At 31.8% G+C, this 20,883-nt stretch overlaps 1 protein-coding gene across 1 annotated transcript in view; it reads right to left on the reverse strand.

The window, feature by feature from the left end:
* The window catches only part of LOC114329412 (uncharacterized), a 241,311-nt gene that overhangs the window by 86,395 nt on the left and 134,033 nt on the right, over positions 1–20,883 (reverse strand). The window contains exons 8-9 of the mRNA XM_028278501.2: positions 19,886–20,221; positions 12,706–13,123 (exon numbers count right to left, since the gene is read on the reverse strand). Of these exons, the coding sequence (XP_028134302.1) occupies positions 12,706–13,123; positions 19,886–20,221 (754 nt within the window). The remainder of the gene's footprint in view (positions 1–12,705; positions 13,124–19,885; positions 20,222–20,883) is intronic.

A 20,883-nucleotide genomic window follows, 5' to 3' on the forward strand; every position in this document is an offset into this window, starting at 1 on the left:
TATAACTTTTGCCAATTAGGTGGTTTTGCTCGGATATACGATAAGGATTTGCTGTAAATTGTTTGTTTTCGTTTTTTTATACTCTTAAATCAGGTTAGAAAAACTTATTTCTTGGGTGTAGTTATGAATGATGTATTTTCTAAACTTTTAGATTTTCTATTTTATTTCGATGGAAGAAGATTATGGATTTCGGAAGATTTCGATGGAATAATTTATATTGTAATATACTTAACAATACCACTATATACCCTTGACAAATTTTTATTTTTTAAAGTTAATAATTGTTTGATGAGCCTTTCGATAAGTTAGGTTAGGTATATTATTAAATTTTATTTTGATAATAATCGGTACTGTCTCTCTCTCTCTCTCTCTCTCTCTCTCTCTCTCTCTCTCTCTCTCTCTCTCTCTTCCTGTAATCCCTTCCCAGCGCATCCTTATCTGTTTTATTCTTTCGAAATTTGCTATACAAGTATTTTCCATTGCTCTCTGTTTCTTGCTCTCTGTTTGACTTCTCTCCATCTCAGGCCAATTCTTTCATGATCTCTTATTACAGTTCTTCTCCAGCTATTATCAAGTCTTCCTCTTCTTCTTCTTTCGTCTGGTTGGTATTCGAGTGCTTGTTTGGTTATATTATTTCGATTCTTCCTCAGAGTCCGTGTAATTCATTTCCATTTCCTATTTTTAATGGTGACTGTTATTTTCTCTTGTTTTGTTCTTCTCCGTAGATCTATGTTTTTTATTTTATCTGGCCAGTATATTTTTAGGATTTTCCTCAACGATTTATTTATAAAGGTTTTTAATTTTTTGCTAGTTGTTTCTTCCTGTCTCTTCCTGTAAATATTTTGATTTTGGTTAATTCTGATATGTCGCGTGTGTTCAAGATTTTCCTTAATGCATTATGAATATATAATGAGTGCATATTGTGCCTTTACTATCCTTTTTTCTACATCTGATCTACTAGCGCCTTTTTTTCCATGGTTGATCCCAGATGATATGTAAAGTTATCTACCTCCTGTATTTGTCTTCCTTGTATTTTAATTTTAGTTTCTTGGTTGCTGTTTTTTAAGTTTTGTTTTTTTTTTGTCTTTATCTTCAGGCCCATTACCCTGGAGTATTTTGCAAGCTTCTTTTGCTTATGGCTGCTATGTTCGGTTAGGGGAAAAATGTCATCTGGGAACTACAAATCCTCCAACTAGTCATGCAATTTCAATCTAATACCTGTTTTATTATTGCTTACTTTCTGCATGATCCAGTCCGTTATTATTAGAAATAATGTCGGGGATAGCACACATCCTTGCTTAACTCCGCTTTGTATAACTACATCTACTACCATTTTTCCGCATGTTCTAGTCTGGCTGTATATTTCTTGTCAAATAGTCTGATTAAGTTGATGTATTTTATCGGTAGTCCATATAGTTTTAGAATCTTCCACATTTGTTCTCTGTTTATACTATCGAATGCCTTTTCAAAGTCAAAGTCAAAGTAAACATTATGTTTATATTTTTTTGCCGTTCACTAGCTTGTTCCAAGATAATTATAGAGTACAGGAGATACAGCGGTACAGGTACAAGATAGAGAGGTGCTGATAGAGTACAAATGTGGTCGATAGTGGAGCGTTTTGCGCGAAAGCCTTCTTGGTTGCTTCTTAGTCTTAGTTTCTTGTCTATTTCTGGCTTCAGTCTATTCAATATGATATTTGACATTATTTTGAATGTGGCACTTAGCAGTGTTATTGCTCGCCAATTCTCGCATTTATTTAAATCGCCCTTTTTTGGTGTCTTAATGGTTACACCCTCGTTTCATTTCGGTGGGAGCTCCTGGTCGGCCCATATCTTGAGTTTGTGTAACATTTCTACTAATTTGTTTGCGCCCGCCTTTATTAAATTTATCGGTAGGTTGTCGCTTTCAGCGGCTTTGCCATTTTTTTAGTTGATTCAGTGTGTTTTGTATTTCTTCTTTCGTAATTTCAATTGTTCTAATGTTTATTTCCTGTATTACGTTATCTTCGACTATATCTGGTGTTTGGAGTATATTTCCTCGCAGTGTTGTTTTCATCTTTGTATTATTTTATGTTCTGATTTAATTATATTTCCTTGTTTATCTTTGACTTGTTTATTACTGTTTAGTGTTTTCCCTGTCAAATTTCGGATGATATTGTACTGTATCTTCAGGTCGTTTTCTTGCGCAGCTTTTTCTGACATTTTTACCATATCATATACATAGTATCTTTTGTCTTTCCTGGCTTGCTTTTTAACCGCTATATTTTTTCTTTGTATTTCCTTTCTACTGCTTTTTCCTTCTTCGGTTGCTTCTTTTTGTAACATTTTTTTTTAAGTTTCTTTCTTTCTTCTCTTAGTTGCAATAGTCCAGAAAAATAAGGTTTTTGTCAGGACACTTGACCAGCCAGGTTGCAAATGGTTTTTTTTTGGAATTATACCTATTACATTATAAATACAACAATGCCCGTCACAGTTCGGACGAGAATTTTAGTAATTAACAAATAAGGGTCAAATATGACAGTTTTTCGTTTAAATCGCTACAGGTAAAAATAAGGTAATTAAATATCTTATTTAGATTATTCGCCTTTTAGTAGATAAGCAAAGGTTTAAAAATTTTTAAATTTTGATCCGATTATTTGTTACTTCGGAAATTGCAAAATAAAACTAAATTTCGAAAATAAAAAAATTGTTATAACTTATAAAAAAATTGTTATAAAAATGAAATTAAGACTTTGATATTGCATGAAATGTTGAGTCAAACTGTCCATAATGCACAATAAATTTGAAGACGATTTGTCAATTAGTTTAAATTTTATTCGATTTTTTTATCACAAAGAGCTTTTTTTGCAATGTTATTGTTCAGAAAATTATAATAATACAGCAATTCTGTGGAAACCACAGGAAAGAAGAATACTTATATTTTTAACTTATTTAAAAAATCAATAAGAAGTCATTTTTAGCATTCTGAAAACATTTTACGAAAGTAGAATCATTTTTGGCTTCTAAACAATTTTAATAACCATATTAACATATTGACTAAATCTGCGTTGGGATTTGAAAAGCTGATATTTTTACACGAATTTAAAAAAAAAACTTTTCGCCTAGGTTAATTACGAGCAAAGTTAGCCACTTTTATTACTTATTTAATTCACAGTTACTTCTATGTACATAAAATTCTCCTGTAACAGTGTTAGTTATCATATTCCTCCGAAACGGCTTGACCGATTTTTATGAAATTTTACACGTATATTCTGTAGGACTGAAAATAGGTGGTAATCTATTATTTACACCCATACGTTATAAGGGGGGTTGCCCCCTGCCACTTTTTTTATTGTTTTGGAGAAAATTGTCTACCTTCATTTTATATTATGTACCATTAAAAATATATACAACCCTTAATTTTCACCTTTCTACAACCAACCCCTATTTTTTAATAGTTATCTATTTATTTACATCTATAAAATTCTCCTGTCGTAATGTTAGTTGCCATAATCCTCCGATACCGCTTGAACGATTTTTATGAAATTATATATGTATACATATACTTGTATATGTATACATAACATTTTGTATTGTTAGGTGGGTATATGTGTACATAACATACTCTACAAATCTACAGGTATATATAAATTAAAAAAATAATGATCCAAGTCCATCAACAAGCTCCGGAGATATTAAGCGCAACATATCTTTGAAAAGTTAATTTCATTTTTTGAGTGCACGGATTTTAATAATTCCGCTCCACAGACCACGAGTCGATTTCGTTAGGACGTCATTTTTAAAGATATATTAACAACTCTGTTCAAGTTTACTCAAACTTTTACACATAAACTATATACATACCTTGAACTTTAAAATAGCGCTAGTTAGGTTTCTTAATTGTTATAAAGAAACTAGCTGTGAATTAAATAAAAAAAGTACCTAACTTTGACCGTAATTAATCAAGGTAAAAGTTTTTTTTAACATTTATGTAAAAGTACACATCGAAAACAATGTGATAACTACAGGGGTAATTTGTGTTACTAAAAGATAAATTTTTCATATCTACAGTATTTTTTGATAAAATGCATATTTTTCGAGGTATTCTCAAAAAACCCTCTAAAAAAGTCGATTTTTTCGTCGAAAAACTGTTACTTTCAAGCGCGAATAACTCGAAAAATATTAGTTTTACGAAGAAAATGTAAAAAACCTTTCTTTCTTAGAATTACTTTTTACATCGATTTACATGGTTAAAATGCAATAAAAATTTCCCGTCCCCGAGATGGGGTAGCAACCACCCCAAGCTTTTAGCGTACAGCGGCATGATATAGAAAATGATCCTTGGCCTATTTCCTACGCCCTACCTTCTGTGAAAATTTCAAATAAATCCATGCTGGACGAAAAAATTGCGAGTCAAAATGCTTCATTTCCTCGACTATAGAAGGAGGAGAAACAATCAGTAAATGTAACGAATATAAATACCTGGGTATGAATATGAAAATCACGAATGATGGAACACTAGACGGAGCCGTTAAAGAACGAAACACTCAGGGCAGGAAAGCAATTAGGCTCCTAAACTCAGTACTCTGGGACCAGCAGGTAAACAACCAAAACAAGAAAAAGATCTATAACGCCGTAGTGAAAAGCATTATAACATACAGCTGCGAAGTATGGCATATGAAGGAAAAATCAAAACGAATGTTAGAGGTCACCGAAATGGATTTCTGGAGAAGGGCTGCAGGAAGATCAAGAAGAGAACATGTCACCAATGAACGGATACGAGAAATAATGAAGGTCACACATACAATAAATGACGAAACCAACGAAATACAACTACGATGGTTTGGTCACGTATCAAGAATGCATGAAGACAGAATCCCAAAACAAGGGCAAAAATGGAAACTGCAAGACAGAAGAAGATGAGGTAGACCGAGGAAAAGTTGGCAGGCAGGAATAAACAAAGCCATGGATGAAAGAGGTCTGCAAGTAGATCAATGTACGGACAGAGAGGAATGGCGAACGGGTATCGGAAGACGAAGAACGTTATAAACCGATAATATAATAATAATGTAAAAGTACCAGCTTTTTAAATCCTAAAGTCTAGGGATGGCGCTTGTTGAACAAAAAACCGGTTTTTGGTTATACCGGTTTTTTTAACTTACGGTTTAACCTGGCGGTTATAACCGGTCAAAAAATCGGTTGTTCCAAAAACAGGTTTTCGGTTTTTTTTAATCAAAAGCAAATACTCAATAAGTTATAATGTTACATTTATATTGCACTTTAGTTTGCTCAATTTTCCTCCCGAAAAATTCCCCAACCAATTCAACCTATAAAAATTTTCCCAGGCGCTTTCAAGTTACCCTAAAAATGGGCCAGAGTACCCTAATCTCTGATTCGTCGCTCGTTGTAGACGGCGTCGGCGTATATTGCGTTGTCAATAATTGGGATATTCCCAAAAGTGATGATCCTATCGATCTATCAAAATGTCCCTTGGATCTATCAAGTTTTAAAAAATGTCCAAATGACTTATAGGTATTTTACAAAATAAATTCGATAAACCAATTCAGTATTTACTTCTCTATTGCCATCAAAAAATTTCAGTAGGTAATATTTCTTAATACGTTTGTATAATACCTACCATTTATTTCGTAAGAATTATTTATTGTTTAAAAATTACATAATGGAGATTCCTAATCGTATTTCGGTATTCACATTATACAAGAGTCTCAAGTCTCAAGTACTCAAGTATAAACAATTTTTAGCTGATGATGGTTGGAATATCGATTTCAAGCAGATCACATACTTTTATGTAAATATTATCATCACATGCACCATTTCACCAGTCTTTGAATATTTATTAATCTAAATAACTATTCTCAAAATTGTTTCATAAAAGCTGATGTGACACTTTCGTCCAGTTCTCTATTAGAATGCTCTTAGTAAATAAAAGTTGAATTATGGTTGTTTGGGTTAATTACTTCGCATTTATTATTTATAATATTATATGATTAAGATCGAAAATATATAGAAATTTCTTCATTTTTCTCTAAATTAATTTTTTTCCACAGGCAACTTATTCGGTTTTTCAATGGTTATTACTTTAAAAAGAAAAAAACCGGTTATAACCGGGACAAAGAAACAACCGGTAAAACCGGTTGTTTCGAATTAAAAAAACTGGGTTTAGGTTATAACCGGTAGGTTTTTTCCATCCCTTAGTCGATTAATTTAGTTTGCAGTCAATACTAACAAAGTTATTCAAATTGTTTATAAGCCAAAAATGACTCTACTTTACTAAAATATTTTCGGAATGATAAAAATGAGTTTTTATTATTTTTTTAAAAACTTTGAAAACATAAGTATTCTTCTTTCATGTAGTTTCCACAAAATTGCTGTATCATTATTATTTTATGAAGAAAAGCATGCTTTATCATTGCAAAGAAAAGCATTTTTTATTAAACAAATTGAATAAAATGTAAACTAATTGACGAATCACCTTGAAATTTTTTTTTAAATCTGGACTGAACATGGACTGTTTGACCCAATTTTTCATGTAATATCAGTCTTAAGTTTGCAGGCAGCCGCGTCAGGCGGCAGGCGGTGAGGCAGCCGCATCAGGCGGCATCACAAGGGGGCGGCATAATTAGTAAAATCTAATATCTTCTTCTTCTTCAAGTGCCGTCTCCTAATCGGAGGTTGGATATCATCATCACTATCTTTAATCTATCCACCTCTGCTCTAAAGAGTTCTATAGAACTGCATCTAAACCAGTCCCTTAAATTCTTTAACCGTGACATTCTCCTTCTTCCAATGGACACGCGCCAACTCGTAACTCTTAATGACAACCTTTTTCAAATCAAAATGTACACCGGCCAATTCGTAACTTTTTTACTACCTGACCCTCCCAACTTGCAACTTATACAGGTGAATTCGAAACCATTGTTTAATTCTAATTCTATTTACACATAAACATTACATCTACTGGTAATGCAACAGAGTTATGCTCCACGTAACGTAGAGCCACACCCAGAGCTTTAGTGGCATCTGCGTGTGACACTCAATATGACAGGGAAACTTCTTCCTCGCTTTCTTCATCTTCATTAGTCATTAGGGTTGCCTTGAGGTTGAACCAAGTCTACAATGTATTCATCCGTAAATTCTTCGCTCCCTTTGTCGTCAGCTTCAATCCATTCTGTAATTACACTTTCTTCTTAGTTTTCTGATCCATCTTGTATAGGGGAACGGGGAAAAATGGAGCTTATTCAAATTAGAAATCAAGCCATGGAGTTAACGACTAAGCACAAATGATGACACTGGCTCTGCATCAGTGACATCAATCTGAGATGGGTGGAAGAGGGAGAGAGACAGGCACAGCGACTCAGAATCAACGACAAAGTAAACTTTCAATTATTAGTTAGGCTAACTTTCGGATAATCCGACCTTTTCGGAATCCGAACAGGCTGTCCCCCCAATTAGTTAGGATTTGCGGGGTTTTACTGTATATAGGTACCTACTATAATATCTGCGTTCCAATCGGCTGGTAGTCTGTTTTGTTCATATTTTTTGTTGTATTAGCTGGTTTATTTCCTTATGTAATTCTCTTCCTCTGTATTTTTTTCCACTGTTATTTCATTTTCTTCTGCTGCTTTTCCGTTTTCTATGTTTTTAATATTTGTTTTTGTACGTTTTCTTCTGTGAAAATTTCTACTTCGTTGTTATCTTGTTCTTCTTTATCTGTTTCCTTCATACCGAATAGCATTTTTTCGTAATATTCTTCTCATATTCTGCTGATCTGTTTGTCTTCAAACAGGGTTTCTCTTTTTTTTTTGTTTTTTAGTACTCTTGTTTTAATGCTGGACGTATTTTTTTATCTGACTTTTTTGTAAAATTGTTATATTTGATGGTTTTCTGTCTTTTTTAATGTCCTCCAGCGAAACCCGTCATTTTTCTTCTTTTTATTTGTTGAGTTTGCTGTGTTTCTCGCTATTTTTTATTCTTCCCTGTTTTGTTTTGACGGATTGGTTGTTTATCCACGTCATTCTAGCGTAGTTTTTTAGTTTTCTGCGTTTCGCAGTCTTGATCGTACGTAAATTACACATTTAAAATTGAAAAGGATTTATAGGTTCCAAATTAGCTAAAAGACGGTGTTTCAATCCCTGTTTGTGTATTATCGCTCCAAACCCTGGCAGTAGCGCACCCAGGGGGGGTTTGGGAGTTAAACCCCCTTTCCCCCAGGGCATATGAAAAATATATAAATAATAGCAGGAAAATGTAAGTTGTCTTTCACAAAATATAGAAAAAAATTTCGACGCCCAAGCCAACCCCCTTCCCCCCAGAGAAAAATTATAGGTGCGCTACTGCTGCTTGGATGTGTCCCGTTTTTTTCAAATTTATGATATGGTCACCCTATAGTAGAAACGCTTCTTAATTCACGAGAGTATTCTACACACTTGTTCTTAATCCAGGATACAGTTTTTTGTGTCAAATTAGAATTTCATAATGGTAGATAAGTTTATTTTAATTTTCTAATCTATTTCAACAGTAGGGCCCCCGCATACTGCAGACTTTTTACCTGCCGATAGTTTAGTCGGGTTGGGCAAAATTAAAGATTTTTCTTTTTAAAATATGTAAGAATGTAGTTCGTTTGGTATGGCATGAGTGCTTTAATTTTTTTTAAGTATGTATTCTATTTGTTTTTAATTTTGTAGACTAGCAGACTTAACTACTTTATATTTTAAACTACTATATTTTAAATATTTTTCAAAATATTATTTTCTATATCCTTACATAAAAAAATACATTGAGTGTATGAAATAAGTAAGCAATGTTTTAAACATTTTTATTATTTTCCAGACACCTTTGCACCTATTAGTTGAACAAATTATATTATTAAAAATTTTGTACTTACTTTACTTAAGCCGTCCTCTTGTACCCTACGCTGTCGAGGTAAAAGTTTTGTAATAAAAAATTAAGAATTCAATTTTAACACTTCTATAATATGTTACAATTGAGCAATTAGACCAGCAGATTCGGCAACTGGTTATGATAAATTCATCAATTTTAATGAACATACTTTTTAATTTTTTATTTTTGCAGTGAAAAAAAATACATTGTTAATTATACAAAAAAATATCATTAATATATCACAACAATATTTTTTTCAACATACTACAATAATCAATTATAAAAATATCCGAAGTCTAAATTCCAACATTTGAGGTGACAACAGCGCAGTGGAAGCCATGAGGACATAAACTCAAATATACGGAGACCACTACAACCGCAAACTGAATAAATATATATTTGGATGCCATCAAAACCGTTAAAGTGATTTTAGATATACAGCAAGCGAACATGGCGCGCCTGACGGCAATTGCTCTAAGTAATGTGTATATTATTATACAGATAACGTGACTGAGGACGTCCGGCCAATATTTTGTGTAAGCATTGTAGGAAGTGGTACCTTTCATTTGCGATACATTTTAGGGAAAGTCCTCGTGGCAACCGTATATCGGAGTTCACGAAGACCTGGAAGCCACGAGAGACTACGGTTTAACATGGGGGGACGTCATAAGATGCTAAAAATAAATATATATATATATATATATATATATATATATATATATACACCGGCAAAATTAGCCGAACACGTTAAAAATGGGACATGTTTGATGTCTCGTATTTCATAAACCAGTGATCCGATTTGAGTGATTCTTTCAGTATGTTATAGCCTTATTATTTAAGAATATCGTTGTAATAATATTGTTACTAGACAGGTAAATACCATTTTATACTGGGTGTACCAATCATACTGTGTTTTTTTCGTAAAGTTTGGAACACCCTGTGGAATATTCTAGCATATGTAAAATATTAGAATTAATACTAGATTGTAGACTTAGGCTTGCTTATCATTTTCCTTTTCGATTCATTTACTTATGTGAGATAATAAAAAAGTTATGTACGTTAACAGCTATCCATGTTTTTCATCAATAAATCCTCATAGTAGGGGAGGAAAGTATACTAAATTTGCAGTTACTCGAGCGTTATGGGGACCTATTGGATTATGAAGAGTATGTGCTAAAATCAGAAAAAGGTTAAGTTAAGTTTTCCATAAAGTGGGGGACTTTTCATTTTTTAATTTAATGTTCCATTTGAAACAATCATTTTTCTCCGATTATAGCGCTGTCTATCCATAATTCGAAAAAATATGTCGAATGAAAGTTGCTTATTTTTACGTAAAGAATCTAAATCTGCAATAAAAATTGGGGGCTCCTATTTAATATTTTAAATTAAATCCCCCACCCCACCTCCGTGGGGGCTCGTGACACCCCACGGAGAGGGGTAAATTAAAAATTATAAATACGACCCCGCGATATTTTGCGAAATGAACATCAGATCGTAAAACTGCAAAATATACCTATTCAATATTTTTCAAAAATCTACCGAATGGCACCAAACACAACCCCCCACGGAGGTGGGGTGGGGGGTTACATTAAAATATTAAATAGGAGCCCCCAATTTTTATTGCAGATTTGGATCCTTGACGTAAAAATAAGCAAGTTTTATTCGCAACGTTTTTTCCTATTATGGATAAATGGCGCTATAATCGGAAAAAACGATAGGTGGAAATGGAAAATTAAATTGACAAATGGAGAGTCCCACACTTTATGGAAAACTTAACTTAACTTTTTTGGTTGTAGCACCCACTCTTCACAATCCACTCCAGGTCCCAAGAACGCTCGAGTAATTGCAAAGTTACCATACTTTTCTCCCCTACTATGAGGATTTATTAGGGGGGACTATTTACTATGAGGATAACATAAGCAAATGAATCAAAAAAGAAAATGTTAAGAAAGCATAATTCTACAATCGAGTTTTAATTTTAATATTTTATATACGCTGGAATATTCCACAGGGTGTTCCGAACTTTAAGAAAAAAACACAGTATGCTTGTTACACCCGGTATAAAATGACATTTACCTGTCTAGCAACAATATTATTACACCGATATTCTTAAATAATAAGGCTATAACATACTAAAAGAATCACTCAAATCGGACCACTGGTTTATGAAATACGAGACATCAATTTTGCCGGTATATATATATATATATATATATATATATATATATATATATATATATATATATATATATATATCATACAACCATTTGGTACCTTATTCTCATTTACTTCACACCATATCAACTTATTATTGTTGTTTTTATTTCCCTTTCAATTTACATAAATTCAGTCAACCAGTTATACATCATTATTCTACTCATTTCTGTCTTTTTTAAACTAACTGAAATTACATATCATATCATTCCGTATCATTATCTTTTTAATTTTTTAATTAATCTCATTTACCTTACACCATAGTAACTTACTATTAATTTTGTTTTCATCTCCCTTTTAAAAATCCACGAGGAAAATAAAATTCCTGTAGCCCGCTGTATACCATAAATCACAAAAAATACAAGATCCTTTGTAAAAGGTATATTTAAAAGACCCCAATAAGGATTACATCACAAAACAAAACGTTTTCGGATTAATAGGTAATCTATCATAAGTGTTAAGTAAATAGCATGCATGCGTGAGCCACCAAAAAGTTATGGGTGATTACATATTATTAATAATAATATGTAGTATCATTTAATATCTTTAAACTTTTAAAGGGTTTTCACCCATAACTTTTTGGTGGCTCACGCATGCATGCTATTGGCTCAACACTGATGATGGATTACCTATTAATCCTAAAACGTTTTGTTTTGTGATGTAACCCTTATTGGGGTCTTTTAAATATACCTTTTACAAAGGATCTTGTATTTTTTTTATTTCCCTTTTAATTTACATAAATTCAGGCAACCAGTTATACTCTTAATTCTACTCTATCTGTTTTTTTAAATTAACTGAATTTGCATATCATAACAGTCAAACTCCAGATTTAAGCATTAATACTTTTACCTTATATTCATCATTTAATAAATTTCCTTTTAATTTTCTTTATTCTTTTCTTTTCGAACAGGTGACGTCGTTACCTTGTTGGCAAAATTTTCGCTTTCAATAATCATGGAATTATCATAAATAATTCTGTTATTATTAATTTAAACTGTTTCATTCTCATTCATTTATTTGATAGTTAATTAAATTCAATAATTTAAAATTTTTTTGCATTTTTACACTACAAAATAACTGTATACACATACAATTCCCTATCTAGAAGGTCTTGTCAATATTCTCTCAATGTCAAATTTCAGTCTGTCAGTTTGAAGCCAAGATGAAGACTCCTTTATAGTCTAATTACATTGTATTCTTTTAACATCGACTTATTGTCGCCATCGTTGTAGCCGAAATGGCTTAATTTTTAAAATAGTAAGGTCATTCAACCTACCTATGTAGCTAGTTCCAACTACTTTGGATCTGAAGTAAGTAACCACATGTTTTAACTTTTTCCTAACTTTTTAACGGTCAAAATTTAACCTTTGCCTTTTTATACAGTGGTTTACTTATTTTAGGTTTCAACCTGATGATGGACTGATTAGTCCAAAAACGTTTGTTTTGTACTAGTGATGTACCCACTTTAGTCCAACTTGGATCTTTAAAAAAATTTTAATAAATTTATATACCATCTACATACAAGAGAAGTTTTTTACTTCCTTAGTAATTTTTATTATGGTATACAGCCAATGAGAAGAATTCTTTCCTTTTTATTTTGTAAAATACTTACTTCACATAGCAATGGATTATTAACATTTCTACCCCTCGCGTGGTTCGTCAACTCTACCCACGTCTGTTGTGCCTCTTGTCTGCTCATATCTTGATACCCTTCATTATACATTTTATCAAAAATAAGACACCAAATTCTCAGTGGCAATTTCTCAAATCGATTTGTTCTTTTCAGTTCGTTATACTGTTCTCTTATTGCCAAGAATATCTGTCTCCTCTTAGCAGCTTTTACCTCATCTACATTATTTATTAAATCCTTTTTTTTAACTCCGCCGGTATCTTCTGAAGATCTGATTATAGAATTGTTTGATGTATGTTTAGATGGCACTTTAGGCTCGCTTTGAAGTGTCACTTCGGGAGTGGAAAATAATGGTTTGTTGGCAATTGCAGTTGGTGGTACCGCTGTAGATCCTGAATGTCTGAAATCATTCGGTATGTTTATATTACAAGTAATATACAAGTTAGAACCATTCAACGATGTTGAATGGTTCTACGACGACGTTAAGACTGTATTACAAGAGGTAACAACCACACGTATTATACTGATGAGAGACCTAAACACATACAAAAAATAAATAAGTAAAAAGAAAAGTAGCAAATAAAAAAAATGAAAGATGGGGAAAAACATGCTCAGAGATAGAACAACTCATAGGATAGGAAGAACGAGAAATTCAGATTTATGACGTATCTTGAAAGTCACTCCAAAGAAATAAGACAGAGAAAATCAAGATCGGTCAATCAAAGAAAATGAGTGGCAAGAATACTATAAAAAATTGCTAACCGAAAATCGCTCCCAATTCAAAGAAGCAGAAAGAGACGAAATAGAAATCTATACACATGATGAAATCGAATTAAGCCTAGCTGAAGTAAAAAGAACGATCAAAACTCTAAAGAACAAAAAAGCAGAAGGCCCCGGCGGAATAAAGAACGGATCGGAAAAGCTACTCCGCATGATACACAAAATGTTTGAGAGAGCACTGAATGGAGAAGACTTACCGGCAGAATGGACTCAAGCATATATGACATCAATATATATATATATATATATATATATATATATATATATATATACTGATTCCTCGATAGTTTTCGCAGTTTTTTCTATTTTTATATATATATATATATATATATATATATATATATATATATATATATATATATATATATATAAAAAAAAATAGAAAAAACTGCGAAAACTATCGAGGAATCAGTATAATATCATCTATAGACAGACTGTATGGAAAGACCATAAAGGAAAAAATTAGAAATATACAGTATGTCCCTGTAAGTTGTATCCATATGGAAAACTTTTTTATTAATTTTACGAAAAAAGGTTATTCTTCATAAAAAGCTCTGCATGGTCCAAAACCCAAGATTCAACCATCAGATATAAAATTTTATGAATGTTATACGAGATATGTCAAAAAGTTTGAATTCCACTCAAGGGTAAAGTAGCTTTATTTTTCACAATATTGAAAATTGCTGTTATGAAAAGTTGTTTGGAATTAAAAACTATATTCTAATATGCAATTACATCCTTCTAATTAAAGAAATGTTTTTTTTTTTGAAAAATTATGGATAACTAACATTATTTTCAGTTATTCAATTCTGATAACTCTTTTATTATTAATTTTACGAAAAAAAGTGATTCTTAATAAAAAATTCTGGATGGTCTAAAACCTAAAAAACAACCATCTTATATCAAATTTTATCAATTTTATACGAGGTATGTCAAAAAAGATAAAGGACATCGCACACATCTTATGGAAAATATAATGTCACTCAAATTCAATAAAATTTATACGAATAGATTCGTTTTAAATTAACGGTCAAATCTTATCATTGCGCCAACTCTATATTTTCAATAATAAGAGCAGAAATTGATATAAATAAATCTGAAATCAAATGGGTACGTGCATAAGTTAGAGAGAGAAAAAATATTTTAAAACACCCAAATTGTCGGTACTCCATAAATCAGCGGATTAGTTTCACTAATCCGCTTAGGCCCAGCGGGGGTTTTAAGATCTTGAATAGCACCCAGAGCAATAGTGATGGTAACTGACACTCTTACTGGCTCAAAAAATGTGATTGCGATAAACTTTAATTGCAATTTGCGCCGTAATTATACGTAATTAAGAGTTGGCGCAATGATAAGATTTGACCGTTATTTTAAAACGAATCTATTCGTATAAGTTTTATTGAATTTGAGTGACATTATATTTTCCATAAGATGTGTGCGATGTCCTTTAGATCAAAAGTAAAGTACCTTTATAGTTCAGAATATTTCAATTAGAAGGATGTAATTACATACTGAAACATAGTTTTTAATTCTAAATAACTTTTCATTATAACAATTTTCGATATTGTGAAAAATAAACGTATTTTACTCTTGAGCGAAATTCATATTCTTTTACATACCTCGTATAAAATTGATAAAATTTGACATAAGATGGTTGTATTTTAGGTTTTAGTCCATGCAGAACTTTTTATTAAAAATTACTTTTTTTCGTAAAATTAATAATAAAAGAGTTATCTGAATTGAAATAACTGAAAATATTGTTAGTTATCCATAATTTTTCAAAAAAAAAAAAAAAATTCACTTAGAAGGATGTAATTGCATACTAGAATATAGTTTTGAATTCCAAACAACTTTTCATAATAGAAATTATCAATATTGTGAAAAATAAAGCTACTTTACTCTTGAGTGAAATTCAAACTTTTTATTAAAAATTACTTTTTTTCGTAAAATTAATAATAAAAGAGTTATCTGAATTGAAATAACTGAAAATAATGTTAGTTATCCATAATTAAAAAAAAATAATTTCACTTAGAAGGATGTAATTACATACTCGTATAATATTCAAAAAAATTGATATTTGATGGTTAAATCTTAGGTTTTGGACCATGCAGAGCTTTTTATGAAGAATAACTTTTTTTCGTAAAATTAATAATAAAAAAGGTTTCCATATGGATACAACTTACAGGAACATACTGTATATACATGATAAAATCGAAGAAGACCAGGCAGGATTCACAGCGGGAAAGCTTGCTTCCAAACCAAGACGAACAACCAATATAAAAAAGAATGGCCAAAAATAGATCCGTCCATCTGGCTTTTGTAGATCTTAAGAAGGCGTATGACTCGATACCTAGAACCAAGCTATGGGAAGCAATGGAAGACATCGAAGTCCCACGAAGATTAATAACAGCAGTAAAAACACTCTACAAGAATAACACAGTAGCTATCAATATGGGCAATCGAATATGCAGTCCATTTAAGACGACAAAGGGACTACTACAGGGCTGCTTCACATCCCCTACCCTGTTCAAAATATTCCTGGAAAAGACTATGAAACCATGGAAAAGAAAGTGCGAAGGAATGGGTATACCAGTAAGGAACCATATATCTATATACCCTAAGTTTTGCGGACGACCAAATAGTGATCGCACAAGATGACCTCAGTTTTATGATGAGGAAACTGGAACAGGAATATACAAAGAATGAGATGGAAATAAACCTAAAGAGAACTGAATACCTAACAACGGAGAATACAGAAATAAAACAACTGGAAATAGACGAAGGTAAACAAATCAGAGGAACAGATTAGTACAAGTATTTAGGTTTTATAATATCAAACAAAGGAACAACTGAGGAAGATATAAAAAATAGGCTAGGACAAACAAGAGACTGCATACGAAAATTGAACCAGATACTGTGGGATAAGAACATCAGCATAAAAACAAAAAGAAGAATACATAATACCATGACAAGAAGTATCCTCACTTATGGGTGTGAAAATTGGACAATAAATAAGAAAAACAAAAACAAAATAAGAGCCACAGAGATGGCCCGCCTTTTCACGGTTTGCGTGTGAGAGCGACATTTGTCAATTTCCGCGATTGTTGTAGTTGACCAGCCAAAAAGATTTGGACTTCACTAATATGGAAATAGAAACAAAACTCTACAAAATTTCTTCTCCAACATAGGCTGTGTCATGAACACTCATTTTAAAAAAAGCTATAAAAGAAAATGGATGAATCCTTGACAATCACCAAATGGATTAAACAAGAATAATTGAATTTATAATAACTTACAAAACATGTTTGTTAGTGCTGTTCAAGATGTAACTGTATTAAATCATTTTAAACCGGAAGTGGCCATACAGGGTAGCGATAACGTATGGAAACACGGTAATTTCTCGGAAACCGCTGGAACGATTTTTATACATTTGGTGGTTAAGGGTATTCTAATGCGGCCGATATTATAGTTGTAATTACATTGTTGTCAAATCTTTCGTTTTTCTAATGAACTTTCTTATTTTAAATAGAACACCCTGTACATTTTTTTGCGTTTTGAAGTCCTTAAGAAATACTGATTATTTTTCATGTTATATTCCCTATACCTAAATGCCATAATTTCGGAGTTATTGCTACATTTATAAAAAAATTAACAAATTATAAAAATCAGTTTTTTCGACCCAAGTAGACATTATTTCAGGTACTTTGGATCATTGGGAACAAAAAAGCTCTTGTTTAATTTTGCTCTAAAGTTAATCATTTTCGAGTTATAAACCATTTAAAACTGAAAAAAAATCGAAAAGTGCTCTAAGTTCAAAAACACAAATAAAAAATAATACTTTTGAAACTACGAAGGGCCCAAATTCAAGTTCAAACCTTATTGTATCTGCTACCGATAAATGATTTAGTCTTATTTCATTTTAAAACACTGTGTTTTAGCATTGATTATAAAAACCAATTGTAGTTATTAATCAATGGTTTTAGTTGGTAATGCCGTCCGACCGCCCGTCCTCTCACATGCGCTTCATTAACAATTAAAAAACAATATTTTAGAATAAAACGTGCCAAAAATTCTTATAGGAAGCTGATAGAAGAAGGTTTGAGCTTGAATTTAGGTATTTTCGTAATTTTAAAAATCATTTTTTTACTTGTGTTTTTAAACCTTGAAAATCGTCATTTTTCGATTTTTTTCAGTTTTAAATTGTTTATAACTCGGAAGTGATTAACTTTAGAGGAAAATTACAACAGACTTTTTTGTTCCTAATGATCCAAAGAACCTAAAATAATATCTACCCGGGCCGAAAAAAATGATTTTTATAATTTGTTTAAATTTTTTTTGTTTTAATAAATGTAGCAATAATTCCGAAATTATGGCAGTTAGGTATAGGAAATATAACATGAAAAATAATCAGTATTTCTTAAGGACTTCAAAACGCAAAAAAATATACAGGGTCTTCCATTTAAAATTAGAAAGTTAATTAGATTTCCAGAAAAACGGAAAATTTGACAACAATGTAATTACAACTATAATATCGGCCGCATTAGTATACCCTTAACTGCCAAAATCTATACAAATCGTTACAGCGGTTTCCGAGAAATTATCGTGTTTCCTTACATTCTCGCTACCCTGTATAATGATTAGAGCCAATATTGTACTATCTTGGCTCCAATCTTAAGATAAAACCATATTGAGCAGCTTACTTAAAGACAAAAGCGACAAAAAGAAAAGAAAGAGGTGGAATCTGTCAAAACTAAATACAGATAATGCAAACAGAAAATTCTGCACTAAGTTAGAAGAAAAACTACTAGACATAAAACATAGATGAAACATGGGAAGACATAAAAGATAGCATCTTAACAACAGCAGAGGAGACGATAGGACTAATGACAGGAAAACAATAAAAGAAAATAACGGTACGATGAAGAATGCGAGCAAGCTAAACTAAAGAAAAGGACAAAGCACGACACAGGTGGTTGGCCACAGGGAAACAAGAAGATCTCTTACACTATAAAGAGAAGAAGAAAGAGTCAGAGAAATGTTGCAGAACTAAAAAGAAGAAATGGATTGAAAATTTACTGCTGGAACTCTAAGCTTATAGAAACGATAATGCAAGGCCATATAAACACATAAAAGCACAGAATAAGAAAAAGATACCGGCAAGTATTGAAACAAAGGAATGGGAAACACGCTACAGAGAATTGTTTAAAAAGAAAGACGATGCTGGAAATGCAGAAAATGAAGAAAAAACGGAAAATGGAAATGAAGAACAATCAGAGTCTTCCTCATACAAAGACAAGGAAAGGAACAGGACCAGGCGACACTATAAATGAGTTCTTCAAGAAAGGGGGAGAGGAACTAGCCCACAGAATCCACAAGCTGATAGAACGAATATGGGAAGAAGAACGCATGCCGAACGACTGGAAATGCGGTCTGATAACACCAATCCCTAAAAAAGACAAGACAAAATGCACTAACTACAGGGGAATCACGAATATTAGAATAAGACTGAAGGCTTACAACAGGTCCCATAGTCTTCAGAAAGCTGAGAAAAATAATATTCTTTTTCTTATGAGCATCTTTCAGTGCGTCACAGTTTTTCGATTTCTTTCTAACGCATTAAATTGTATGTAACAGAAAAAAAGGCACGTCGGTGATTACAGACATTTATAACATTTATTCTAGTTGTCGATAGATGGCGCCATATTCGAAAAAAATTATTTACGAATTATATAATATATCTACGAATATAATGTGTACAATTTATAAGACTATACAAATCAAAGAAAATACCATTTTATAAATGCAATAAACACAATTGATTTGCTTTTATGTCAAATTGCAAATAAAATGTGACAACTGTCAGATTTAACTAAAATGTCATGTTAGAATAAATGTTAAAAATGTGTATTATCACGGACTTACCTTAATTTCTATCATTTGTGACGCACTGAAAAATGCTCATGAAAAGGACCATACTATAAAAATTTCGGAAAACAATATTAAAATGGAACAGAATTGTAGCGAGTTAAACGCAAAAAAAGTGATTTAATTTTTTTTATTTTTGGGGTAAAATTGTGAGTTTGAATGTTTCCCCACATAACATTCAAAATAAATCTCATTTTCGTTTTCAGCACCATCAAAAACATGGAGTATGAGCCAAATTAGCCATTCATCACACCGTTGTCAATACCTGGTCATTTTGGGGGTGCGTGCCCCTAGCCTACTGCCTTTTACTTGAAATAATACATAGATTTGCTAGATCCTGAATTATAGAATCTTATTTTAGGGACAAACATCTTTCAATGGTAGTTACATTAGCAAAGCCAAACAGTAAATGGGGCTATTATAAAATAAATTGAAATTAAATATATGAGTTACTCACCCCTTACTGCTTTCTTTCTGGTTTGGAGATTTCGTTTGAGTTCTTTGCAACATATCCCAAATCATATCGTCCAAAGGATCGGTACCATTTTTTTCGTGAGTTCTGGCAGAAATTTTTAGCCTAGTCCATAAATTAGATAGTCTATCCCCTTTTACGCCTGGCATATAGTTTTTGTTTACTGTTTCTATGAGTGACTTCCAAACGTCACTGCCTTTTCTTTTAGCGTCTTCCAATTTATTAAATTCGGTTACGAGAGACTCAACAAATAGCAATTTTTCTTGTGAAGTAAATTTTGGAGGCCTTCGTCCCCCCCTTTTTACGATAGTAGGTGAAGGGCTAAAAAAATGTCAATTGTTTCATTTTAAGTCAAATTATGTACTGGTTTATAAATGTTCTCTTCAGAGAATTTTTTGTTAGGCGAGTAGTGCAGTCGGTGAAGGCTTTCACCTCCGATTTCGTTGAACCTTAACTGATTTTCATTGAAAGTACTTGCGTTTTTGCCCTGGGGGTGGATGCCACCCCTTCTCAGGAGTGAAAATTATTTTATTAAAAATAACCCCATACATTGATACAGAGAAATTCTAAGCAAAATTTGTTACATCAAGTTATCAAAATAAATCAATACTTTTTGATTTATCAAAAATTAAAGATTTCAATTTTTCGTGAAAAAATTCATGTTTTAATGCGGTTTTTCATAAATAAACTCAAAAACTATAAGTTTTTACTAAAAAGTTATCATTATCAACATTGAAGCTAATAAAAAATCGAATAAACTCTGCTTGAAAAACCTTTTATTATTATTCAATTATAGGTAATTGAATTATTAATAATCCAATTATGTATTACTATAATATAGATAATTGAATGTATTTTTTTTTCGGAGAGTACTCAAATCTAAATATCAAAATCATAATAATAAATAATATCATAAAAATAAATAAATCTAAATATCAGTCAAAGTATATGATAAAAATTTACCACTAGATATCATAAACCTC

Source organism: Diabrotica virgifera, chromosome 7 (assembly GCF_917563875.1).
Source record: "Diabrotica virgifera virgifera chromosome 7, PGI_DIABVI_V3a".
Taxonomy (NCBI): Eukaryota; Metazoa; Arthropoda; class Insecta; order Coleoptera; family Chrysomelidae; genus Diabrotica; species Diabrotica virgifera.